The sequence below is a fragment of the Bubalus kerabau genome, chromosome 5 (genome assembly GCF_029407905.1).
Source record: "Bubalus kerabau isolate K-KA32 ecotype Philippines breed swamp buffalo chromosome 5, PCC_UOA_SB_1v2, whole genome shotgun sequence".
Taxonomy (NCBI): domain Eukaryota; kingdom Metazoa; phylum Chordata; class Mammalia; order Artiodactyla; family Bovidae; genus Bubalus; species Bubalus kerabau.
In genome coordinates, this window is record NC_073628.1 from 115,666,937 (window position 1) to 115,684,945 (window position 18,009).

The following is an 18,009-nucleotide window of genomic DNA, read 5'->3' on the forward strand; positions in this document are numbered from 1 at the left end:
AATCAAAATGCTGTTTGCAAACTTGTCACTCCTTACCTACAACTGAATCATATCTCATCCTTTAAAAATGCCATACTAGGTTTTATGAATGACAAGGAAAACATTAAAACTACAGAGGCTTTAAAAAATACTCTTAAATATTCTGTTCTCAGTTCTGTTTTTTAGATTTTTGGGTCAAATAAAATTAGGTTGTCAGTAAAAAGATTAGGAAAAGATACTTGGGTGGCAATTAAGGTAGTTCTGATTCTCTCATCTAATTGTCAGACATAAACAACATCCGTGCCTCTCATGTACCTGGCTTTTGTCTTAAGGACACATTGGACTTTAAACATTAATAACATCTTTTTAAAAATTGTGGTAAAATATACATAACATAAACTTATCATTTTTATGTACAGGTCAGTAGCCTTAAGTACATTCCCTTTGCTATGCAACCATCACCACCATCCATGTCCAGAACTTTTTCATCTTCCTGAACTGAAATTCTTCCTATTAAACAGTAACTTCCCATTTCCTCCTCCTTCCAGCCCCTGGCAACCGCCATTCTACTTTGTCTTTATAAATTGACTACTCTAGGCACCTCATATAAATGAAATCATGTAGAATTAATCCTTTTGTGATTGACTTATTCTCTGCAGCATACTACCCACAAGGTTTATCCACATTGCAGCATTTATCAGAATTTGCTGCTTTCTTAAGGTTGAATAATATTCCATTGTATATATAGAACACACTTTGTTTATTAATAATGTCTTTTTAAAGTTACATTTTCAAACTTTGAAAATAAGTTTCATTTTGCTAGTCAAATTGCTATCCTGTTACAGTAGTCTGGTAAGGGAAAATACAATATTCAGTTCAGTTCAGTCGCTCAGTTGTGTCCGACTCTTTGTGACCCCATGAATCACAGCATACCAGGCCTTCCTGTCCATCACCAACTCCCGGAGTCTACCCAAACCCATGTCCATTGAGTCGGTGAAACCATCCAACCATCTTATCCTCTGTCGTCCCCCTCTCCTCCTGCCCTCAATCTTTCCCAGCATCAGGGTCTTTTCAAATGAGTCACCTCTTCGCATCAGGTGGCCAAAGAATTCCTCCAAATGTTAACATCAAACTCATGACCTAATGAAATCTCATCCAATCCCAGGAAACCATTTTCTTTTCTTTTGGAATGATTTGAGCAGAATTGAAAATGTTTATTGTCATACATACAATATAGTTAGTTTAGTGACTTTTTTTTTTTTTAATGTTCATCTGTTTGACATTGCATAGATAAAATTTTAAAAAATCATGCTGCTTTTTTTTAGTAGGAATAGCAGTAATTTTCATTCATTATCCTGTCAGGCTGAAGGTGCTTTCCATATATTATTCTACTTTTTCTTCATGGTATCCACCTGATGCAGGTTCTGTAATTCCCTATCTTCCAGATGTGGAAATTGGAGATTAGAAATGTTAAGTAACTTGCCTTAGTTACCTATAAATTTTATAGGTATTTATAGGCTATTTATAGGTAAATGGTAAATGGCCGAGTCTGTCTCTTAATAGCTCTGCTACAATGCTTTCCAATACTGGTTGCTAGTAAGTGTGGGTGATTTGTTTACATTATCTGAGTCTTGGAATAATGGCAAACTTTATATATAAATTGTAACATTTTTTCCACAAATGCTTATTGATATGTCAGGTATATCATTTGTACTTCGGGTTAAACAAATTAAAACTTATACATTCTAGGAACTTTCCCAGTATAGTGGGGATCATATAAACAGAAATATTACATCCTTATCAAAGCAAATAGTGATTAAACATGCTCAGTTCTCTGAGGCTTAATTGCCTCTCACTAATATTTTTACCTACATAGGATTGAATATAATTATTTCATCCTGGTAAACTATGGGTTATCTTATAGAGTATCAAAATTAATTTAAATTCATTTTAATTTTGAAAATAGAATGTATGTCATATGAGGAAATGATATGACAAATAAGATATATAACTACAAAATATTTGGGAGTCACCTGAGTAGACGTTGATGAAATCATTAGTGAATAATGTACTAATTTCCTCATCCCCCTTTCACTCTCTAGATGTTGACTGAAGACAGAGACAAATTTTCTGGGGATCTTCTAGTGTCAAAATATGATTCTCTCAAGCTTATTAAACGGTTACAGGAAAACTGGACAGATATTGGGCTTGGGATATTTGGTCGCCATAAAAGTATGGAGGGAAATATACCACCAGAGCAGAAGCTCATGGAGGAAATTTTGAAAAATATAGCAAGACTCTACAAAGAATTTGAAATAAGAATAAATGGAGATAATGGTAAGGAAAAAACCAATGGTAATGATAATTAGATGGCTTGACAGTATAAAGCATTTTAATACTAATTATTAGTTTCAATAAAATTAATATTGAAAATCAAAATAATACATTTAGTTTTAAAAGTCAAGCAAAATAAAACATTGAGTATCACTTTATTGAGAAATAATTCATTACAATGCATCTATTTAAATATACCATTTGATAAGTTTAATGTGGCTCAGATGGTAAAGCATCTGCCTGCAATGCAGGAGACCCAGGTTTGCTCCCTGGATTGGGAAGATCCCCTGGAGAAGGAAATGGCAACCAACTCCAGTACTCTGGCCTGGAAAATCCTGTGGACAGAGAAGCCTGGTAGGCTACAGTCCATGGGGTTGCAAAGAGTTGGACAGGACCGAGCGACTTCACTTTCACTTTTAGTGTATTCATAGACACGTGCAACGAGGTAGTAAATGGTTTAAAATAAATGAGGAAGTCATTTATTAACAAGTCATTTTGAAAACTCCTTAAAGATTACAGTTTACTGATGAAGGCAGTGAAAATATTTTCATCAAGGACAAGAAAAAAAATTTTTTTTAATTATTTCTCTTTATATATCTCTGAAATGAGAATATTTTCATTTCTTATTTTGCAAATGAGTTTAGAAAAGGTAATCCCAGGGACAGAGGAGCCTGGTTGGCTGCAGTCCATGGGGTTACAAGAGTCGGACATGACTTAGAGACTAAACCACCACCACCACCACCATTTGCTTGGAAAGGGTATTCTGCCATGATGTCACAGTGAATCAATCAAAGATTAGGATCTAGACTTGGTCCTTATTCAGACCAAAACTTGGAGAAGGCAATGGCAACCCACTCCAGTACTCTTGCCTGGAAAATCCCATGGACGGAGGAGCCTGGTAGGCTGCAGTCCGTTGGGTTGCAAAGAGTTGGACACGACTGAGCAACTTCACTTTCACTTTTCACTTTCATGCATTGGAGAAGGAAATGGCAGCCCATTCCAGTGTTCTTGCCTGGAGAATCCCAGGGACGGCAGAGCCTGGTGGGCTGCTGTCTGTGGGGTTGCACAGAGTCGGACACGACTGAAGCGACTTAACAGCAGCAGCAGACCAAAACTATATATAAACCTGAACAATGACCTAAAAAAAAGACTCAAGAACTATTATCTGTTCTTGTTTCTGTTTTAACTATCCTGTAATCTTGAAGAAGCTGTTTTTCATTATTGTCTTCTTAACAGGATAACTCAGTGAATTAATGTCTTTAACAGAAACTGTAATTCATGGTTTCATGGTATTTAATGCATTTCATTGTCCACCAAGAAGATAAGACAAAGTAAAAACTATCATCAGTAAAAATAGTTCATCAGTTAGAAAAGCACTGATTATATAGTTTTTATTCACTAAATATTTGTTTAGGAACTACTCTTTGCAAGATTCTCTACTAGGCGCTGTAGAGTAATATGAAACTAAAAGAAGATATGCCCCTAGGATCTCATAATTTATTATTGAAATAGTAGACTTTTAACTACTTCTGAAAGTTAATGATTTTCTCACTTTTCCAGGTACCTCTAAAATTCTCCCAACTTTGATTAGTTCTTTTGAATTCTGTTCTTTCAAGTTGGAAAGCCTCCTGGAGTTTCCTGACCTGCTTCTTGAAGAATGGGAGGGACTTAATGAAAAAATTAATGAGATGAAGTCTCAGTTGGATTCATCATTATACATTATTGGCACTGTTCCGCAGTACATAGATATGGATTCTGGCCTGTAAGTTCTCATAGCTATCTGCTGGGGTGAAAGGAGTCCCCACTTCTCAGTACTTAGCCTCAATAATGAGTATTTGGGATCAAAGGAGAAACCTTGACATCCCGTTGCTCCCAGGAAGAAAGCCATCTGACTGGGGGCTGGAGGGTGAGAGAGTCCTGGGTTCTTAACTAAAGCAATCTACAGTGCAGTTTCTGCCTCACTGAGCTGAGAAGGGGAACAACAGGAGGAGTTTTGGTTCAAATACCATGGACTCTTGCCTTTCCTACTGACTCTTCATAAATTGTCTTGAATATGTATTTCTTCAGTTGCTGTCTGTCCTTAAAACCATGTCCAGAGGCTTTCAATATTTTATTGTTTTGTTTTAGTAATTTTACTAATTTCACTGGGGAGTGGACCACCTTTTCTCCTCACACTGTCATGTTGGAAGTTGATCTCTTGAGAGGATTTTAAAATTCATATTTCTTACTTTGTGGCCTCACTGGTATAGAAGTGAATGTAAAGGGTGTGAGTGTGAGTTTTTACAGTAGAGAGCTAACACTGAATGTAAGGTCTACATTATTCACGACTGCCTAATGTGAGGTGAGGTTAGGAAGGTTGTCATTGAGTAGCCTTTCTACCAAATATCTCAGGGCTTTGATTCACCTTCCTCTGAGTTCTCAAACAATTATCCACGCCAAAGTTTACTAGGCCCAGCCAAATGAAATTCTTTCTTTTATCTCATATTTACTTTTATACTCTTAAGTAAGTCACTTACCTTTATTTTACTTGCTTTTCCCTTCAGGGAACTACAAACACATATATTTAACATGATTCAACAGTGGCTTTTGAAGATAGGCGGTGAGATTAACAATGGTAACATGGAACTTCAGCGCCAAGTATGTACTTGCAGGAATTTATTAGATTGTTTTATGCCTTGGCTGCGAGTTTTCTTCAAGGGAAAAACCAAGTCATGGCTAATTGAAGTAGGAGATTGGGAGGGCAAAATGGGAACTTACATAATTACTCAAATGATTTTCAGTGGATTTTTAAATGAGGTATGTTGCTGCGTTTGGAATGAAGTTTCAGTAATGATCAAAGTTTTTGAGATCCAGTATTATCTTTACTCTTTACTCAGTATACTGAAAAAAATTTTCCCTCAATAGTGTTAATCATTTTAAGGATTTATGTTGGTGCCCTTGACTAGCTGAAGGGCTGACAGAAATGTGTTTCTAGGAAGAAAGACAAAATGCTACAATACAATTGGTTTATAGTCATTAGAATAGGGACTTGCCCTGCCATTCTGAGGAACTGAACCTGTGGACTTCTTAACTATCACAACATGAAGTAATTTCCAATGGATGTCTTAGTTTATTATATTTACTCCCACTTCCTAGTCTTAATTATAATCTAAATTTACACAGGAGTCTCTTATTATAAGTAAGTATAATATGCAAATATTTGATGTTACAAAATTGATAAAATGAATTTAGCTAATTTTAATATTGCTTAAATTAGGAATTTGAAAGGCAGAGATCAGTGTGTTATATGGGAATGCTACTTATGAAGCATTATATCAGTCTGTGAGCATGTTGTAAATATAGAAACACCAAGACTTGAGGAGCAAATATGTTAAGACTGGAAATATAGATACAGGGGATCACCAGACCCGTGAGAAATTTCTGATTTAGAACACAACCAGAAGTAAGAAGAAAAAGGGTAGGAGAGTGCCTGTCGCATAGTGAGACTCAATAAATATTTCTTTGAAGTAAGAAAGGACATTCCAACATTGCTAATGTTTTATGGTGTTGCTACATTAACACCTTCTTTGATGAGACACTCAGTTTACTATTGGGGATTATCTCTGGGGAATCATAGTCTCAATTTTTAATATTATGGAATTCAGTTTTTATAATATAGGATTATTTAGAAAGTACCTTTATATACTTCTCTATACATCTCCATTTTGATGCTATAAGATTATAATGTAGTTAAACTGAATAGAAAACTTGCAATATTATATATTTCTCAAGAAACTGTATATATCCATATTAATCTATATTAATTGGTATAAATATTTAAAAATGGAAAATTTTTATCTTTATTTCATTCACCATTCATTTTTCTTTCTGATCCACTTTCTTCCAGATTTTTGTTTGTTTGTTTTTTTCTTTATATCTTTACTTCATCTAATCTGTGCTGCTTGGCAGTAAAACCGACCTTCAAAGATTTTTTACTGTGTATCTCTATCAGCAAAAAATCATTGAACAATTCATTTCCAACTTATATGTGAGACTTACTCTATTGACTTTTTTCCTACATTGTGAAATATATATGACTAGTCAAAAGGGATGAGATGAATAATATTTTAAAATTATTTTTAGTAATGATTTTTAAAAAAACTGATGTGATCAAACAGGCTTCATAATTTTTTTTATAAGCACAGGTTAATACTTAGTGACAAAGCCATCTGAAGGTCTGCTTCTAAGTTCAGTTTACTTTGTTACTTTTTTTTTAAAGGACTGTCATTGCTAAAATAATAGCTTGCAAAGAAGCGATCCAAAGTGAAGAAATTCATTATAGTAAAATTTTCCATCTGCCATAATGTCAGTCAGTTGTTTTTCTAAACATGAGACAATGCAGCATTTCTTTTTTTAAACAAAAGATTGGCAATCAATTGAAACACTTTATTTGTAAGATTTTAAAACAATTAGAGACTTATTTCCAGATTTTCAAGTATATGAATTTGAGAGTTTTAAAAAGTGAGCCATATATAATTTTCAGCAACAAATTTCAAACCAAGATGGAAATCCTTCCGACTGTCCATTTTCAAAATGACTGCTCTATAGCATAAATTTATTTTGTGTGGGTGCAGTTAAATCACTTCACTTGTGTCCGATTCTTTGTGATGCTGTGGATCATAGCCCACCAGGCTCCTCTGTCCATGGGATTCTCCAGGCAAGAATACTGGAGTGGGTTGCCATGCCCTCCTCCAGGGGATCTTCCTGACCCAGGGATTGAACCCTCATCTCCTACACTGGCAGGCAGGTTCGTTACCACTAGTGCCACCTGGGAAGCCCAAATTTCTTTCACTCATTGTTAACATCAATTTTATATATTAAAAAAAATTTTGGGCATGCCATGAGGCATGGGGAATTTTAGTTCCCCAACCAGGGATCAAACCTGTGCCCCTTGCTTTGGAAGAATAGAGTCTCAACCACTGGATCAGGGAAATCCCAACATCAATTATATTTTGAAGGGTTGAATTGTGATTTTTTTTTTTTAATATCAGCTAGGAGATGGCTGTTTTGCCACTTGTCATCCCTGAAAAGATCAATAAATTTGAAACAAGTGTGCCTTTTTATAAAACACTTCATCTTAAAATTTCTCCTAAGAATTTGGTATCTGAATCACAATAAATCTGGTTTATTATAAAAATCATTTTCACTCTCCATCTAATTAAAGAGAATGATTCCGTATCTTTGTGAAAGTAAAAGATATTCTTCTGTGTTTAATTTATTCTAATTTTAAATTCATCTGTGAAGTATTGCATGACCTTGTTTCTGTGATTTAATCTCTTTAATACAGGTTTGAAATGAAGATAACAAATATGTTTATTTCATAAGCATGCTTTAAGGACTTATTAATATTTTATGTAAGCAAAAATGAGTTTTTTCAACGACAGTATCATCCAGGCCATTGATGTATGAAAGAAAAGTTTAGAGAATTAATTCTCTAAGAAGAATTAGTGTAGTTGAGAAGCAACAGGGTTTTTGTGGGGAAAATATCTTTGACTTGTGAAAGGTAGTAGTCATTTTAACTCTTTCTCAGGAAGAGTTGCCCTTCCCCTAACTCTGCTGCTACTGCTGCTGCTGCTAAGTTGCTTCAGTCGTGTCCGACTCTGTGCGACCGCATAGATGGCAGCCCACCAGGCCCTGCCGTCCCTGGGATTCTCCAGGCAAGAACACTGGAGTGGGTTGCCATTTCCTCCTCCAATGCATGAAAGTGAAAAGTGAAAGTGAAGTCAGTCGTGTCCGACTCTTAGCGACCCCATGGACTGCAGCCTACCAGGCTCCTCCGTCCATGGGATTTTCCAGACAAGAGTACTGGAGTGGGGTGCCCCCTAACTCTGCTCCTCACTAAATCCCCTGCTGGGCTTGATTTGATTGAAGGGTTGGATTGAGTAGATTAGATTGATCAGTTTGGTTTGACTGGTTTAATTTGTATCAGCTCCTCACTAAAGCCTATGGTCCTCACTAAGGCCTGACACTGTTCCTCACAAAGACCTGACTCTGATCTAAGGATTTAATTGATTGGATTGATGTGATAATTGATTTGTTACAAAACAGTTCTATTTTAAACTTTATATGGTTTTTGCTGTTTGATTTATTTTAAGTGGGTCATTTATATTATAATCTTTTTTTTTTTAACAGATGGATGAATTGCATATACCCATGATCCAGTGGATGGTAAATTTGCTGATTTTAATGATACCTGACTTTCCTGATCCAGATACTCTCATAAGTCTGGAGAATAGTGCTGAAAAACGTGACCTCGGAATTGCCAAGTTAGAGCTAGATGCAATGGCCCTGGCAAAAAAGTTGTCCCAATATTCCAGCTATTTGAGCAGGTGAAACTATCCGGTTATTGTATTATTTCTGTTGAAAATTAAACATGACATAAAGCAGAGGAAAAACACTGTAAATCAGCTATACTCCAATAAAAATTAAAAAAAAAAAAAAAGCAGAGGAGAGAAGGGCAGTTAGTAGTAGCAATGAGGGATTGTTTTAAAACCCTGAAAGAAATACTAGGTCAGTTTTTAAACTAGCTTCAACACTGTCCTGTTGGAATGTGAAATTTTGGTGTTTTCTTAATTACTTTAGAATTCCTTTGAAAACAGTGTTAGCATAAGCAGGATAGGAAGCAGGATAGGAAGTGTATATATATGTGGGAGTGAGAAGTAAAACAAAAAAAAACAACAAACCAAACCAGCTGCATAAATAAATTGCAGTTTTGCACCTATTGTGGGGGGAGTAAGTGTAATTTGCATATGTAATTCCATGCAAAATTGAATGTATACTTTTATATGTTTTACTAAACACCAACCAAAACATATTTTAAAAAAGCAAAAGGTGAGCAACTTTACTGGTGGTCCAGTGGCTAAGACTCTGAGCTCTCATTGCCAGAGGCTTGGGTTTGATCCCTAGTCAGGATCTAAGACACAGGTCTTAGACCCTGTGATCAGGAACTAAGACCCAATGCAGACAAATAAATTTTTTTAAAAAGAGGAAAAAAGCCTTATATCTGAAAAGCTAGAAGATTCCCATCGAACAAAGAAGATGTCTATAAAACTGTACTTTATTAACTAGGAAGCATACTGTCACTATGATTACTTCAGATTTGGGAAGTCGCTTTTACAATTTAGCCAATTTTGCTTTCATTTCCGTTCAGCGTTACCAATGGTTGAACATGACTTGAATGGAGGGGAGGGGGAGGATAGGACTGAGAAACTGAGCAAGAAACAAATTATTCTGTGGTCAATCAGTAGCTTAATTATTATGGTAAACTTCCACTGTATTTGGACTTATAAGAGAAACCAGCAATAAAAAGGTGATGCTCTGTATGTGTGTGTGTATGTGTGTGTGTTTTTCAGTTGTTGCAAAGAGCTGGTAGTAGCTATGGCTGTGAATAAAGCAAGTCACTTAGAAAAAAATCCTGATAAAGAACTTAATGAACTGGAGAAGATGAAGGTAATAACTCTATATTCCCCTTACTTTTGTTTTGTTTGTTTTAAGTAGACTTTTGGGGCGTAATTGCTTTACAACAAACTGCACATATTTAAATGTGCAATTTGATAATTTCTAAAATGTACATACACTTGTAAAATAATCACTATGACTGAAAAAGGAGCATATCCAACAAACTCAAAGTTTCCTTGTACCCCTTTATAATCTCTCCTTACAGCCTTGTCCTGTCCCAGGCAACGTCTGATCCACTTTCTAACCCCAAAGATGAGTTTTCAAGTTTTAGAATTTATATCAATTGAATCATACAGAATATATACATTTCTTTGTCTGACTTCTTTGACAAAGCAGAATTATTTTTAGATTCGCACTGTTGCTTTTGTCAAAATTGCTTTTTAGTGCTGAGCAGTATCTCATTGAATGGAAATACATCATTTATCAACCATTCTTTGCTGATGAACATTTGAATTATTTCCATTTTTTTTATTATTACAAGTAAAGCTTTAATGGATATGCATGTACATATGCACCGCTTTCATTTGTCTTAAATAAATATCTAGAAATGGTTAGGTCATATGGCTTGCGTTTGTAGCTTTTTGAGAAACTGTCTTGTACGTTCCTGCCAGCAGTATATGAATGTTCCAGTTGTTTCACACCCTCACCAAAATTTGATTCGGACCGTGATTTCAATTTTAGACATTCCAGTAAGTGGCTCATGGCATGCCATTGTAGTTTTAATTTGCATTTCCTTCACGATCAGTGATGTTGAACATCTTTTCATGGGATTATTTGGCATTGCATCTCCTTTGGTGAAAGGTACAAAGCTGCTAAGAGGGTAGATCTTAAAAGTTATCACAAGAAAAAAAAATGTAACTATGTGAGGTAATGGATGTTAACTGAATTTGTTGTGGTAATCATTTTGCAATACATACATACATCAAATCATTATGTTGTACATATTAAACATATGCAGTGTTATACATCAAGTATATATCAGTAAAACTGGAAAAGTGCTAAAAAAAGAAATAGAATTGTTTTATAATTTTGTTACTGGTTACTTGATATGTTGAAGTCGTTACAAGTGAAATAAAATTAATAAACTGTTCATGGAAAAAAGGCGAAATATCTGCTCAAATCTTTGACCTTTTATTATTGGTTTGTTTGTTTTGTTATCATTGAATTTGAAAGTATATTATATATTCTGGATAAAAGTCCTTTATCAGATGTGTGATTTAGAAATATTTTCTCTCAGTCTGTGACTTCCTTTTCTTCTCTTAAAAATGTCTTTCAAAAAGGAGAACTTCTTAACTGATGAAGTCCAATCTATCATTTTTTTTCTTTTATGGGTCTTCTTTTGGTATTGTTATCTAGGAAAAATTTTGTATAGTAACATCTGAAGATTTATAGTTTTAAGCTTTGTGGGTTCAGATCTGTGACCCATTTTGAGTGACCCGTTTTTTTCCTTTCTGGTGCCAGATATGGGTTGAAGTTAACTTTTTGGCATTTGGATATCCAGTTGTTTAGCACTGTGTGTTGAAAAAAACTACCCTTTCTCTATTCAGAAGCCTTTTAATCTTTTTTAAAAATCTGGAGGGCACAGCAGCCCACTCAAGTGTTCTTGCCTGGAGAATCCCCATGGACAGAGGAGCCAGCAGGCTACAGTCCATGGGGTCCCAGAGAGTCAGACACGACTGAGCGACTAAGCACAGCACATTGATCGTGTATATGGATATTATTCTGGATATTCTACTATGTTCTATTATCTGTGTGTCAACATTGTCGCCATTATCAAACTGTTTTGATTGCTATAGTTTTATAATGTTCTGAGATTAGTAATGTAAATCCTCCAAATTTGTTCTTTTTCAAGATTGCCCAGGCTATTCTAGGTCCTTTGCTTTCCATATGTGAAGTTCTTAGAATTAGCTTATCAATGTTTCCAAAGAAACCTATTAGGATTTTTCTTATGCTTACATTTTATCTATTGATTAATTTGTGGAGAACTGACATCCTAACAGTATTGAGTCTTTGGGCCTGTGAAGATTATATATCTCTTCATTTACTTAAGTTCTTTATTTCTTTCAGCAAAGTTTTGTAGTTTTCAGTATATAGGTCTTTGTAAGGTTTATTCCTATGTATTTTGTATTTTGGTACTGTTGCAAATTATATTATTCTATAATTTCAATTTCTTATTCTTTTGTAACAGAATTATCACTGATTTTTAAAATTTTTGATTTTATTGGAGTATAGTTGATTTACAATGTTGTGTTAGTTTCAGGTGTACAGCAAAGTGATTCAGTTATGCATATACATGTATTCATTCTTTTTAGGTATTTATGTATTTTTGGCTGTGTCGCGTCCATGTTGCTGCACACACAAGCCTTCTCTAGTCATGGAGAGCAGAGCTACTCTTCCTTGTTGTGCACAGGCTTCTCACTGTGGTGGCTCCTCTTGCTGCAGAGCTCAGGTACTAGGCATGCGGGATTCAGTAGTTGTGGTGCCATGGACTTAGTTGCTCTGTGACACATGAGATCTTCCCAGATCAGGGACTGAACCCATGTCCCCTGCATTAGCAGGCAGATTCTTATCCACTGGACCACCAGGAAGTCCCTATTCATTCCTTTTTAGATTCTTTTTTCTTATAGGTGATCACAGAATATTGAGTAGAGTTTCCTGTGCTCTATAGGATGTCCTTGTTCATTATCTATCTTGTATATAATAGTTTGGGTATGTTCATCCCAAGCTCTTGATTTATCCCTTCCCCCCATGTTTTCCCCTTTGGTGATCATAAGCTTGTTTTTTATATCTGTAAGACTTTCTATTTTGTAAAAGTTTATTTGTATCATTTTTTAAAAATGATTAAAAATTTTTTTAAATTAGATTGCACATATGAGTGATATGATATTTATCATTCTCTATCTGGCTTCACTTAGTATGATAATCTCTAGGTCCATCCATGTTGCTGCAAATGTCAGTAATTCATTCTTTTTATGACTGAGTACTGTTCTATGTGTGTGTGTATATATATGTGTGTGTGTGTGTGTGTGTGTATCACATCTTTATTCCTCTGTTTATGGGCATTTAGGTTGCTTCCATGTCTAGGCTATTGAGCACAGTGCTACAATGAGCATTGTATCATGATTTTTAAAATATATTTATTTCATATCTTGTGACCTTACTGAACTCACTTATCCCTGCTAAGAAGTTTTTTTTTTCCCCCCAGATTCCTTAGAATTTTCTATGTACATAATTATATCATCTGCAGATAAGGACAGTTTTATTTATTTCTTTCTAATTTACATGCCTTTAATTTCTTTTTCTTGACTTCTTGACTAACTAGAGTCTCCAGTACCAGACTGAGTAAAAGTGGTGAGAACAGATATCCTTATTATAGTTTGGGGGAAAGTATTTATCCTGTCATCTTTAAGTATAATGGAAGGTGTAGGCTTTTCCTAGGTGTCTTTTATCATATTGAGGAAGCTTTATTTTTATTCCATGTTTGTTAAAAATCTTTTTAGAGTCAGGAATGAATGTTGAATGTTGGATTTTATCAAATCCTTTTTCTGCCTCTACTGAGACAGTCGATGAGTTGTCTTTTTTAGTCTTTTAACATGACCACTAACATTGATTGATGTTTTAATTATTTATTTATTTCTGACTGCGCTGGGTCTTCATTGTGTGTGTGGACTTTCTCTAGTTGCAGCGCACAGGCTGCTTTGGTGGAGCACAGGCTTTAGGACACACTGGGTCAGTAGCAGTGCTTGGGTTCTCTAGTTGTGGTGCGTGGGTTTAGTTGCCCCATGGGCATGTGGGATCTTAGTTCTCTGACCAGAGATCAAACTCATGTTCCCTACGTTGGAAGGCAGATTCTTAACCACTGGGTCACCAGGGAAGTCCCTGATTGATTTTTGAATTGAATATTAAATGAACCTTACGTTCCTGGTATAAACCCCACTTGATCATGGTGTTTATTGTGATCCACACAGTCAAAGGCTTTGGCATAGTCAATAAAGCAGAAATAGATGCTTTTCTGGAACTCTCTTGCTTTTTCCATGATCCAGCAGATGGCAATTTGATCTCTGGTTCCTCTGCCTTTTCTAAAACCAGCTTGAACATCAGGAAGTTCACGGTTCACGTATTGCTGAAGCCTGGCTTGGAGAATTTTGAGCATTACTTTACTAGCATGTGAGATGAGTGCAATTGTGTGGTAGTTTGAGCATTCTTTGGCATTGCCTTTCTTTGGGATTGGAATGAAAACTGACCTTTTCCAGTCCTGTGGCCACTGCTGAGTTTTCCAAATTTGCTGGCATATTGAGTGCAGCACTTTCACAGCATCATCTTTCAGGATTTGAAATAGCTCAACTGGAATTCCATCACCTCCACTAGCTTTGTTCGTAGTGATGCTTTCTAAGGCCCACTTGACTTCACATTCCAGGATGTCTGGCTCTAGGTCAGTGATCACACCATCGTGATTATCTGGATCATGAAGATCTTTTTTGTACAGTTCTTCTGTGTATTCTTGCCATCTTTTCTTAATATCTCTGCTTCTGTTAGATCCATACCATTTCTGTCCTTTATCAAGCCCATCTTTGCATGAAATGTTCCTTTGGTATCTCTGATTTTCTTGAAGAGATCTCTAGTCTTTCCCATTCTGTTATTGTCCTCTATTTCTTTGCATTGATCACTGAGGAAGGCTTTCTTGTCTCTCCTTGTTATTCTTTGGAACTCTGCATTCAGATGCTTATATCTTTCCTTTTGTCCTTTGCTTTTTGCTTCTCTTCTTTTCACAGCTATTTGTAAGGCCTCCCCAGACAGCCATTTTGCTTTTTTGCATTTCTTTTCCATGGGGATGGTCTTGATCCCTGTCTCCTGTACAGTGTCACGAACCTCATTTCATAGTTCATCAGGCACTCTATCTATCAGATCTAGTCCCTTAAATCTATTTCTCACTTCCACTGTATAATCATAAGGGATTTGACTTAGGTCATACCTGAATGGTCTAGTGGTTTTCCCTACTTTCTTCAATTTAAGTCTAAATTTGGGATAAGGAGTTCATGGTCTGAGCCACAGTCAGCTCCTGGTCTTGTTTTTGCTGACTGTATAGAGCTTCTCCATCTTTGGCTGCAAAGAATATAATCAATCTGATTTTGGCAAGCCTTTGATTGTGTGGATCACAATAAACTGTGGAAAATTCTTCAAGAGATGGGAATACCAGACCACCTGATCTGCCTCTTGAGAAATTTGTATGCAGGTCAGGAAGCAACAGTTAGAACTGGACATGGAACAACAGACTGGTTCCAAATAGGAAAAGGAGTACGTCAAGGCTGTATATTGTCACCCTGCTTATTTAACTTCTATGCAGAGTACATCAGGAGAAATGCTGGACTGGAAGAAACACAAGCTGGAATCAAGATTGCCAGGAGAAATATCAATAACCTCAGATATGCAGATGACACCACCCTTATGGCAGAAAGTGAAGAGGAACTAAAAAGCCTGTTGATGAAAGTGAAAGTGGAGAGTGAAAAAGTTGGCTTAAAGCTCAACATTCAGAAAACGAAGATCATGGCATCCGGTCCCATCACTTCATGGGAAATCGATGGGGAAACAGTGGAAACAGTGGCAGACTTTATTTTTTTGGGCTCCCAAATCACTGGAGATGGTGACTGCAGCCATGAAATTAAAAGACGCTTACTCCTTGGAAGGAAAGTTATGACCAACCTAGATAGCGTATTCAAAAGCAGAGACATTACTTTGCCAGCAAAGGTTCGTCTAGTCAAGGCTATGGTTTTTCCTGTGGTCATGTATGGATGTGAGAGTTGGACTGTGAAGAAGGCTGAGCGCCGAAGAATTGATGCTTTTGAACTGTGGTGTTGGAGAAGACTCTTGAGAGTCCCTTGGACTGCAAGGAGATCCAACCAGTCCATTCTGAAGGAGATCAGCCCTGGGATTTCTTTGGAAGGAATGATGCTAAAGCTGAAACTCCAATACTTTGGCCACCTCATGCGAAGGGTTGACTCATTGGAAAAGACTGATGCTGGGAGGGATTGGGGGCAAGAGGAGAAGGGGACGACAGAGGATGAGATGACTGGATGGCATCACTGACTCGATGGACGTGAGTCTGAGTGAACTCCGGGAGTTGGTGATGGACAGGGAGGCCTGGCGTGCTGCAATTCATGGGGTTGCAAAGAGTCGGACACGACTGAGCGACTGATCAGATCTGATCTGATCATGGTGTACTATCTTTTTATATATTACTAAATTCAATTGGTTGAAGTTTTGTGTAGAATTTTTGCATTGATGTTCTTGAAGATACTGATTATATATTAGTAGTTTACTTTGTTTTCTAATATTTTTGGTTTTGATATTAGGGGTAATGTTAGTCTCTTAAAATGAGTTGGGAAGTGTTTTTTACTCTTCTATTTTATAGAGCAATTTGTATAGTATTATATATTTTTCTTCCTTAAATGTTTGATACAATTCACCAGTGAAGTCATTTAGGTTTGTGAGAAAGTTTTACGTTACAAAGATAGAGCTATTCAGATACAAGTCTAGCCAGTTTCTCTACTGGGTTTAAGGAAATTTCCTTACTGCATATAGGGCTATTATATCTTCTTGAGAGAGCTCCTTAGCTTTGGTCTTGTAAGGAATCTGTAATTTCATCTAAGTTGTCTAATTTATTGATGTAGAGTTGCTCACATTATTCCCCATTATCCTTTTAATAATTATAGGATGTCCACTCTTGTCCCTGTTATCGAAATTTTGTATTTTTTCTCTTTTTTTTCTCATCAGTCTATAAAAAGATTTGTCTATTTTTTTGATCTCAAAAACTTGATTTTGCCTTTACAAATTTTTTTCTATTTTTCTGTTTCACTAATTTCCACACTGCTCTTTATTATTTCCTTATTTCTACTTATTTTGGGTTTAATTTACTCTTCCTTTTCTTGTTTCATAAGGTATGGTGACTCAGTGGGTAAAGAGCCTGCCTGCAGTGCAGGGAGTGTAGTTTGATCCCTGGGTGGGAAAGATCCCCCAGAGGAGGACATGGCAACCCACTCCAGTATTCTTGCCTGGAGAACCCCTGGACAGAGGAGCCTGGCAGGCTGTAGTCCATGGGGTCGCACAGAGTTGGTCACTACTGAAGCGACTGAGTACATGCACGTAAAGTATAGCTGAGCTTATGATTTTGAGACCCGCCCATAAACAGTAGAATGGATAATTGTATTATGCTGTATCAGGACTGGTGTATAGAATGTAGGCAGTTTTCTGGTCTTTGGTCTGTTTGATGTTTAAATGACTGTTCTCATTAAATTCTATGATTTTATGCTCTTCTGTATGTGTAATAGATCTCACAGTTTATTAAAAAATGGATTATAACAAAATTTTATGTGCAGTATCTTACTAATTAATTTTAAAATCTCTAAGAAATGGAGAATTTCTAGGAAAATATACAGTAACAATTTTAGAAGGATAAAACTGGTCAATTTTCAGAGAAGAAATTGATGCATTTGTTGAAAAAGAACCTCAAAATTTTGCCTGGACTCCATAGATGTGTTCAGACTTTGAAGGTGCAGGTAATCCCCACGCTATATAAACAGTTTAAGAACATAGGTAATGATTGAACTTTTCCCCAGTTTATTTCATATAGCTGGTAAAGTTTTTTTTAACCTCAGTAAATTATAGGAGAAATAGTGTTAGTGTTAGTTGCTCAGTTGTGCCTGACTCTTTGCAACCCCATGGACTGCAGCCCACCAGGCTCCTCTGTCCATGAGATTTTCCATGCCAAGGATACTGGAGTGGGTTTCCATTTCCTTCTCCAGGGGATCTTCCCAACCCAGGGATTGAACCCAGGTCTCCTGCACTGCAGGCAGATTCTTTACTGACTGAGCTATAAGGGAAGTCAAATGAAGTCAAACTACAAATGAAGTTTAGGAGAAATAAACTTCATAAATATAGATGCTAAATCCAAATTTTACAATAGCAATTCCATTCAGTAGAAACTTAAAATAATAACACTATGAATAGCGTACATGTCAGGAGAGTAAGAATATTTTAGTATTTGAAATATGTTTTTATAAGTATATTTTACTTCTCATTTAGGAACTGAAATGTCTTTTAGTTTTGTTTCCGGGAAGACCTCAGAGGCATTGTTTCCAGCAGATTTGTGTGCCTCTGAACTGAACGGTCTCTTGGATCTTGTAGCCCTTATACTGTGCATCT

The 18,009-nt window shown here is 36.2% G+C and overlaps 1 protein-coding gene across 7 annotated transcripts in view; it reads left to right on the forward strand.

The window, feature by feature from the left end:
* The window catches only part of AXDND1 (axonemal dynein light chain domain containing 1), an 81,449-nt gene that overhangs the window by 37,201 nt on the left and 26,239 nt on the right, over window positions 1-18,009 (forward strand). For all 7 annotated transcript variants that reach the window (XM_055582811.1, XM_055582810.1, XM_055582809.1 and 4 more), the window contains exons 16-20: window positions 2,082-2,316; window positions 3,874-4,075; window positions 4,857-4,950; window positions 8,485-8,681; window positions 9,705-9,801. In XM_055582811.1, coding sequence (XP_055438786.1) covers window positions 2,082-2,316; window positions 3,874-4,075; window positions 4,857-4,950; window positions 8,485-8,681; window positions 9,705-9,801 — 825 coding nt within the window. The remainder of the gene's footprint in view (window positions 1-2,081; window positions 2,317-3,873; window positions 4,076-4,856; window positions 4,951-8,484; window positions 8,682-9,704; window positions 9,802-18,009) is intronic.